This window comes from Tupaia chinensis, unplaced genomic scaffold (assembly GCF_000334495.1).
Source record: "Tupaia chinensis unplaced genomic scaffold, TupChi_1.0 Scaffold000133_1, whole genome shotgun sequence".
In the NCBI taxonomy this organism is placed as follows: domain Eukaryota; kingdom Metazoa; phylum Chordata; class Mammalia; order Scandentia; family Tupaiidae; genus Tupaia; species Tupaia belangeri.
Window position 1 is genome coordinate 2,389,375 of NW_006159602.1, and position 9,718 is coordinate 2,399,092.

A 9,718-nucleotide genomic window follows, 5' to 3' on the forward strand; every position below is an offset into this window, starting at 1 on the left:
CCCACATGGCTGACCATGGTTCGAGTCCTGGACCTGGTGGCTTGCTCTCTCACCTTCTCTCTCTCTCTCTCTCTCTCATCTGTGTATCTCTCTAGTCAAATTAAAAATGAATGAATAAGTTAAATAAATAATTTTAAAACAAAAGATATAATCTGCTATTTAAACTACACAAAAGCTCAAAGTCCGACAACACTCTGTAGCTAAACTCCATGACTAAATTACCATCTTAGGAAAGAATAACAGTTAAATGAAGTGATACTGCCATTAGTCCAATAAACAGTGCATCTACCTGGCCTGAGTTTAAGTGGTTTGTTCCTGCTGTATTACTATTTAGGTTAAGAGTGTTTTTCTCGACCATAATACTGATTACTTAGCAACAGTTCTCTTTATACATCACTTTCACGTGTGTTCTTATTTACATTCACTATGACGTATATTCTTACTGACATTCTTTGGTGCTGTCTGGTGGGTGTTTTAGTGACAATAGGACTTTATTGATCAGATCTATTTTTGATAAATGATCTAAAACTGAAGCATCTTTCTTGTGCATCCCACTTAAACACTAACGTGGACTGATGACTGACAGTCATTTTACTAAATATGAAAATGGGAAGCAATATGAACTAACTACTTCCCTGATAGGATGGTATATACTTTTATTTAAGAGCCATTCAGTATGTGATCTTTAAATTCTTGATGAATGATAGAATGGGTCTTTGAATTAATTTGATCTCAAAGCCTCATTTTGCAGAATTTTAACTAGCATTTTAAAGTTGGCATAAGCCTATACTTTAATATTAAGTAAATGTTCTTAATTACCACCACCAATTTTGTCAAACAGGTATTAACCAAACTTCAGTAGTTATACAACAAAAATTTAATGAAAATTGGTCAGTAGGTACATATAATCCATGGGACTAAATAGTAACATGGGACTGTAGTAGCAATTGAAAATAGAGTAGATGCTGAAGTAAACATTACATATTATCATCATCTGATTCATCTTCTTCCTTCAGAGATTCCTGATAAGAGAAAAATAAGTGTTTAAAATAAACTTAATATTGTTATAATCCATACCCATTGGCAAGCTAGGAAACCATAACCAGAAATTAAACACTTATCATTAAAAAGTCATTGGTTTATAACTGAATGATGAACCGTTTCAGAATGAGATTAATAACAGGATAACTACGTATAATCTCACTCATCAATCAGTGATCATGTCCTTGACAGAATATATATGTAAATATGTGTGTGTTTGTGTATACATATATATGTGTGTATATATATGTATGAAAGCATTAAGCAACCCAAAAACCCTTGCAATTCTTACCCCCCAAAAAAGAAACAAATTAATTTTTTAAGTAGGACAACTTTATTCCCATTGAGGATAACCTAGAAATCTTCTATTCTCAGTTTTCAGTTCAGCTTTTAAGTCTTATTTAATAGAAATCAGTCAAGTTCATTTACTACTAAACACATGATTTTTGGTTAGAGGAGATTTTTATGTATGGCTTACCTTAGCATATTTCTCTGCTTCTTCTCGTATGTCTTTGGGAACAATTTCATGTCTTCCTTTAGTTACTGTAAATTAACCCATACATTTTTCCATGATTAAAATGTGGACTGTTGGGACCAGCAGTTAGCGTAATGGCTATGTCGTTGGACTCCCACGTAGTCGACTGCGGTTTGCGTTAAAACTCACGCCGGGTGCATGTGCACCCAAGATCCCGAGAGGAGAATGGAGGAGAAGGGATTGCCGCGTGCCCATCCCCCCTGGGGGGGTGATTCTCGCTTTCTATCTCTCTGTCTCTCTCTGTCTGGTGAGCGCACGTGCCCTATAGCAAAAACCTCTCCAAAAAAAAAAAAAAAAAAAAAAAGTTAAAATGTGGACTGTGTAGACTATCAATAACATAGTCTACTCAGTATACAAGTATAATTCTTCTAATGTTTTAAAATTGTGGTCTGAGTAATGCCAGATGCTTTGAGCTTGTTTTTTCTATTTCTCCTACAAGATTATGTGAGGGAACTTCAAAGTTTGTGGAAAGTGAAATTAAGGTATAAGCTTATTTTGGTACAAAACAACCTTGAAATCCATGCATGGTTTATTTATATCATAATACACTACCCATTAAGTTTCCCTTTTTCAGTGTTTTTTTTAAGAGATATTTCCTATAGGGCACATGTGCTCGCCAGAGAGACAGAGACAGAAAGTGAGAAATCACTCCCTAGGGGAATGGCTACTTCCCAATCCCTTTTCGTCCATTCTCCTCTTGGGATTTTGGGCATGCACGCACACACGCCAAAAGTGAGTTTTAAGTCAGCAGGTCCAGGACTTCAACTGTAGTCAACTATGTGGGAGTCCAGTGATATAACCACTACACCATCTGCTGGTCCCAACACTACCCTTGGACTTTTTGGAGACTGCTTTTATGTGCCCAAATTAAACTCTTATGGAAATGAAGAATAAATTATGCTATGCCTTAGAAATGTTCAGCATCAATTTACAGTATAATTAGGTTTTTTTTTTTTAAGGGGTTTTTGCTATAGGGCACATGCACTTGCCAGAAAGGCAGAGATAGAAAGCGAGAATTCAACCCTCCCCCACCCCCACCCAGGGAGATGGCCACACTGCAATCCCTTTTCTCTATTCTCCTCTAGGATCTTGGGGGCACACACACACACACACACACACGCCTGGCATGAGTTTAAGCTACCAGATCTGGGACTTGAACTGCAGTAGACTAACATGGGAGTCCAGCGATGTAGACATTATGCTAACTGCTGGTCCCAGATTGTTTTAAGATATCCTAGCCTTGGGAACCAGCAGTTAGCGTAATGGCTATGTCGCTGGACTCCCACATAGTCGACTGCAGTTCGCATCCTGGACCCGGTGGCTTAAAACTCACGCCGGGCACGTGTACATGCGTGCCCAAGATCCCGAGAGGAGAAGGGAGGTGAAGGGATTGCGGCATGACCATCCCTCCAGGGGTGATTTCTCACTTTCTGTCTCTATGTCTCTGTCTGTCTGGCGAGCGCACGCGCCCTATAGTGAAAAAACCTCTGCCCCCCTCCCCCCAAAAAGATATCCTAGTCTTAAGGTCCTATGATTATTTTACATGCTAGGAAGAAAAATTGGTGATTTCTCAGTAATACCTTTTAAAAACATACAATAGATGTATCAAAAAAGGAAACTAGGGCCAACAGGTGGCGTGGTGGTTAAGGTGCTAGATCACAAATGACTGACTCTGGGGTTTGAGTCTTAGGCCCAGCAGCTTGAAAAACATGTTTGATGTGTGTGTCTGCTTGCTCGAAAATCCCAAGTAGAGAATGGAAAAGAGATTACAGCATGGCCATCCCTCTGGGAGGTGATTTCTCACTGTCTGTCTCTTTCTCTCCAGCAAGTACATGCACCCTATGACAAAAACCTCTCTTAAAAAGACTAACGTTGTCAATAGTTTCCCTTTTTATTTAATATTTGCCATAGGTCATATGTGCTTGCAGAAGAGAGGAGAAAGGGAACACGCACATGGCTTTCTTTGTATCAGAAAAGGGAACAAATGGTAAATTAGGTACAATACAGATTAATCCTAATGCAAATAAGTGTGTAAAAATAACTTACATTCACCAACCCAGCTGAGCTCTAGTTCGAAAGCTTTATCCTTAACTTCATCATGTACTATGTAAATTCTAGGACAAAAAAAGAGGAAGGTTAACAAACACTATAGTTCATGCACCCACAATCAATACAGTTGAAACTCCCACGTCTAATGTAAGTATTTATAAAAGTTATGCAGATACATCCTATTGATATATAGTCTGTATCATCATAAACTTTAGAAGAGACAAATCATACATGCATTGAGATAAAAGAAAATACTTTTGCTCACCAGGAAAATAGTGAATATATCTACCTATACAACTCAAGTTCATTTTATTTTGATACTTTAAAAAGATATAACTATAAAGGCCTACAAGTGGCGTGGTGATTAAGGTACTAGACTCCCAATGGCCAAACACAGTTCAAATTCAGGACATGGCAGCTTGCTTTCTCACCATCCCCTCACCTCTCTCTGGTGAGCGCAAATGCCCTATTACAGATTTTTAAAAATATAAAAACATAAGTAAAATAGTTAAAAGGAAGATATAACTATAGAGAGTACCTTATAAAGAACATACATTCAAATGGGAAAAAGCCATCATTAACCCTTTTCATTATATTTCTCTTTCTTCTACTCATTAACCAACTATTTAAAAAAAAAAAAACTAATTTAGGGACCAACAAATGGAGTAATGGTTACATCGCTGGACCCCCACAGTTGAGCACAGTTGGAGTTCCGGACCCAGCAGTGTAAAACTCAGACCAAGTGCATGTGTATGCCTGTCTGCCCAAATACCGAGAAGAGAATGGAGGAGAAGGGACTGTGATGTGGCCATCCCCCCCCAGAGGGTGGTTTCTCACTTTCTGTCTTTGTCTCTCTGGAAAGCATCCACCCTATAGCAAAAATCTTTCTCAAAAAAGAAGAAATAAAAAATGAAACTAATTTGTATGCTTATAATTTTAGTAGGTTACCTTGGAAAAGTCTGGCAGAACCTGCATGAATGACTTGAAGGGTATTAATTTTTGACCTACACAAGTTTTAGACAATGTGTATTTAAAGGAGTTAAGCTTTTCTGGCAAATATAATGTAGCTAACAAATAAAATTGGGCCAGCCCTGTGGCCAAGGGGTTAAAGGAGCTAGATTCCTTAATTTTAAAAGTTTTTCACATTTAAATAAAAGAAAATTGGGCCAGCAGGTGGCATGGTTGCTAAGCCACTGGACTCTCACATGGCCAATTGTGGTTCAAATCCTGGACCTGGCTGTTCACTTTCTCACTTCCTTTCTCTCCTGTGAGTGTGTGTCCTACAGCAAATTGAATAATAATTAATAAAATAAAGTGAATAAATAAAAGCAAATCTACAATTGGATTATGGTGTAAAAATAAAGTGATATAAAAGAATATGTAAATACAGTGTTTTTTTTCTTTTTTTAGAGAGAAATTTTTGCTACAGGGTGCTCACACTCACCACAAAGATAGAGATAGAGAAAGAAAATGAGAAATCACCCCCCAGGGGAATTGCCACAGTGCAATCCTTTCACCTCTATTCTTCTCTTGGCATTTTGGGTAAGCATGCACATGTACCCAGTGTTTCAAATCATTAGGTCCAGGTCTTGAAGTGCAGTTGGCCATGTGGGAGTTCAGCACCATAACTACTGTGCCTCCTACTGACCCCATGTTAATATATAATTACGTTATCGGGAAAGTCATAACATGTTTTTCTATGCAAAAATGCATGATGACTTTCCTAAAAATCCAGTATTATATGTAAAACCCAAGACACTAACGCACAATGAACTGATTAGACTTGTTTGTGTAGTTTTTAGTTCACAGAAATTAGAAGTGCTCTTAATGAATTCTCTGATATTATTTATTTAATTTTTAAGTCTGAAATGCTGACTAAATAAATGGTATTTTAAGAGATAGTTAAAAAAAAATAAAAACAATGAATGCCTGCATTCTATGATATAAAGGAATCAAGAATATTTTTTTAAAAGGTTTTTGCCATAGGGTGTGTGTGCTTGCTAGAGTGAGAGAGAGAAAGAGATAGTGAGAAAAAAAGTGAGAAGTTACCCTCGAGGGGGAATGGCCATGCCACAATTCCTTCTCCTCCTGAGATTTTAGGCACATATGCACTAAGCCCAGTGTAAGTTTCAAGCAGACGAATCTCGCACTCAAACAGTGATTGGCCATGTGGGAGTCTATAGTGTCTTAAGCACTATACCACCTGCTAATCCTGAATCATGAATTTTGGAAATATTACCACTGAGGTGTATTACTGACTTTGTTATTATTTCAAAAACCTATTACATTAATATTCTACTTTATGTAACTGTACATAAACCATTCAAGCTTTCTTAACCTGTTTTTGTTGCTGTTGTTGTTGTTGTTAGGTACAGCAAAGCAGAAAGAAAGGAGAGGAAAAGAACAGAGCTCCCAAGAAGGGAGGGGTCCCAGAAAATGGGTTGCCCTCTTACCTTGTTTTTAAAAATGTTTCAAAGTACTGCTTATCTTGGTACAAGAACTTAAAAGTGAATCATCTTTTCTGAATGATAACTAAGTATAATTATAAACATTTAATTTATAAAATAGTATATGTTATAAATGAGCCAGCATTGTGAATCATACAAAGCTATAAATATGAGCTATAAATCTATTCATAGTTTGAAACTTTCTTAAATAAATAGTAAGATTACTATTATTGCAATGTAGAAAATTTGAGAAGTTGAGAGCTAACATGTGAAGCTTCACTATGGACTCCTACCCTTAAATCTTATTGCCTAAACTTAAATCCTATTGCCTAAAAAAGAAGTTTTATTTTGCCAAAAGCCATTTTTTTCTAAGCTATTCATTACTTTAAAATATTACTTAGTTAAAAATATGAATATTCTGAGACCAGCAGGTAGTGTAATGGTTACATTGCTAGACTCCCACATAGTCCACCGTGTTTTGAGTCCCAGACTGGGTAGGCTTAAAACTCACACTGTATGTGTGTGTATGTGCCCAAAAGCCTGAGAGGAAACAAGAGAAGGAGGAGTTGGGGTGTGGCCATTCTCCTGTGGGATGATTTCTCACTTTCTATTTCTCTGTCTCTCTGGTGAGCACATGCACCCTTACAGCAAATTCTCTTAAAACGAACACACACTCACACACTTTAGATTTTTGCCATAGGGCATGTGCACTTATTAGAGAGAGAGAAAGAGTGGAAGGAACGTGAAATACCACCCCCCAACCCAAGAGGGGATGGTCTTACCATAATCCCTTCTCTTTCATTCTCCTCTTGAGATTTTGGGCATTTATGCACAGGTACCTGGCGAGATTTTCAAGCCTCCAGTTCCAGTACTCAAATCACCCTTTCAGCCATGTGGGATCTAGCTGCCTCAACCTCCATGCCACCCGCTGGCTCTGAACATTCTTGTTAATGAGGCTTCTTAGAATGTTAAATTCACCTTCTAAAAATTATATAATAGGTTATTTCAAACAAAATAGCCTCTTAGAATTAATGCTTATGGGGGGACAGGCAAGTGGCATGGTGGTTAAAGGCGCTGGACTCCCACATGGCCAACCACAGTTCAAGTCTCAAACCTGGTGGCTTGCTTTCTCACTTCCTCTCTCTAACTCTGTCTCTCTCTGATCAAACTGGAAAATAATAATGATAATAATAATAAATAAAGTTAAATAAAATAATTCTTTAAAAAAAAGAATTAATGCTCATGGGAATGTTAAGTGAAATATTTTTGTGTATGGTAAGAGAAATTTCAACTCACATTTTTGCAACTTCTTTAACAACATCACGGCAGGTCATTTCTTTCATCTACAGGAAATAAAATGATTATAACTTAATTTTACAAGAAAAAATACTATTTTTTTACTTTATTTATTATTTATTCACTCATTCATTGATTTATTCATTTATTTAAATTTGACCAGAGAGGGACAGACTGAGAGAGAGAGAGAGAGAAAGCCGCCAGATCTAGGACTTGAACCATGGTCAGACACGTGGGAGTCCAGCACCCTTAACCACCACACTACCTGCTGGCCCCGAAACACTTTCATTAATTTTTATCAGTAACCCATGCTGTTCAGATGCATGCTCAGATATAAAACCAAAAGCAGTCATGAATTTTTTTTGAGAGGTTTTTGCTATAGAGTGTGTGCTCGCTGGAAAAACAGAGAGAGACAGAGACAGAAAGCGAGAAATCAGCCCCAGGTGGATGGATCCCTTCTCCATTCTCCTCTTGGGATCCTGGGCACGCACACACACGCACCCGGCGTGAGTTTAAACCACTGGGTCTGGGACTCAAACCATGGTCAACTACATGGGAGTCTAGCGACATAGCCATTATGCTAACTGCTGGTCCCAACAGCCAGATTCTTAATATAAGACAACTTATTTTAGGGGAGTGGGGGAACTAGAGGGTATATGTGCTTGCCAAAGGGAAAAGAGGGCAAAGTACTCCCCATGGGGAACAGTCACAATGTAATCCCTTCTCCTCCATCTTTTCCTCCTCTCTGGATTTTTGTATAAACACACACACACCTGGCATGTTTCTCGAGCCGCCAGGTCCAAGACTCGTAGTGCATGGTCAGCCATGTGAAATATTGCTTCCTTAACCACCAAGCCACAGAGCTGGCACAATTTAAGACTTCTAAGACATAAAAGTGTGTTCCAAGGAAAATTACATGGAAAAAATGCTTTTTATTATAGTTGATTCTTTGACATTAACTCAAAAATTTTAAACACCAAAATTCTCAAGTTTAGGGCTCACAGGGTCTATGAGTGGGTCCATGAAGGATTTTGTCAGAAAATTATGTCAAAATTTGTATTTTCTGGATTGAGGATTTATAGTAACCCTCAAAATTATAAAAGGGAGGGTCAGCATGTGGCATGGTGGTTAAGTACTTGATTCCCACATGGCCAACCACAGTTTGAGTCCTGGACCCAGTGGCTTGAAAATCACACACCTAAAATAGGTGTACATGCATGCCCAAAATCTCAGAAGGAAAATGAAAAGGATCATGGCATGGCCATCCTCCCTAGGGAGTCATTTCTCACTTTCCCTCTCCTGTCTCTCTCTAGCAAGTGTACATACCCTACAACAAAAACCTAACAACAAAAAAACATAAAGGAGTCCATGATGCAAATCTGAAGAGAATGTGTTACTACCAGCTTTTAAGTTTAACCACTGAGAATCTTCAGAAAGCTCTGCTTCTCTTCTCTAAACATCAAGCCACACAGTATATTTCCTTGGACTGAAAGATTTAGTTTCTGGTGATAAACTTCACAGCATAAGAGTGATATTACAGAAAAAAGAAAATCAAGTATTAAATGTGTATTACCTGAAGCTTTTCTATTTCTGTCTTTGCAGCTTGTCTGGCTTTGCCAATGGCACAGCCCCAATAACCCTATAAATAAAAATAAAGGACAAAAAATATGGAATCATTCAATTAAATTAGTATACTATTACATATCATTAATTACTACTATTGTTTATTTAAAAGTTAATAAAAGGAAATTAACTTTTAAAAGCAATTTAAAAAAAGCAATTATAGAGATGTATAGTCATACACATCATGGTGAATGCCAAAGTGCTTAGAAAAATTAAAATACCAAAAAACTATTATTTTTAATATACAAACCTAAATTCTAAAAAGTTTATATTATTTTTATTAAATATATCCAAAGAAAAATAAACTATGTAATCATACGCACTTGGAATTACAGATATTTTGGGGGAGAGCAATGAAAAACAAGTTATAGCATTATGACAATGATAAATAAAAGTTATATATCTCTGAGAGACACACTATGAGTTCACTAAACCCACATTTTTAATTTATATTGTGGCAAAAGATATTAAGTCTTCCTTTTTTATAACTGGGAAAACACAAAAATTCAGAAGATAAACAGCTGAGAAAAGGTAGTAAGTTAAGATAAAGCTCCAAGATGGGATCAGCAGATGACATAATGGCTATGTTGCTGGACTCCCATGTAGTCAACCATGGTTTGAATCCCGGACCCAGTGGCTTAAACTCACGTCGGGCGCCATGTGCGTGTGTGCCCAAGATCCCAAAAGGAGAAAATGGAAGAGAAGGGATTGGGGTGTGGCCATCCCC

The 9,718-nt window shown here is 37.4% G+C and overlaps 1 protein-coding gene across 2 annotated transcripts in view; it reads right to left on the minus strand.

Annotated features, from left to right (window-relative positions):
* Positions 1-859: 859 nt before the first annotated feature.
* Positions 860-9,718, minus strand: part of PSMA3 (proteasome 20S subunit alpha 3) — a 32,970-nt gene continuing 24,111 nt past the window's right edge. For both annotated transcript variants that reach the window (XM_006144845.3, XM_014586417.2), the window contains 5 exons: positions 8,942-9,007; positions 7,369-7,415; positions 3,623-3,690; positions 1,520-1,584; positions 860-1,022 (listed from right to left, as the gene is read on the minus strand). In XM_006144845.3, the coding sequence (XP_006144907.1) occupies positions 978-1,022; positions 1,520-1,584; positions 3,623-3,690; positions 7,369-7,415; positions 8,942-9,007 (291 nt within the window). In that variant the 3' untranslated portion in view covers positions 860-977. The remainder of the gene's footprint in view (positions 1,023-1,519; positions 1,585-3,622; positions 3,691-7,368; positions 7,416-8,941; positions 9,008-9,718) is intronic.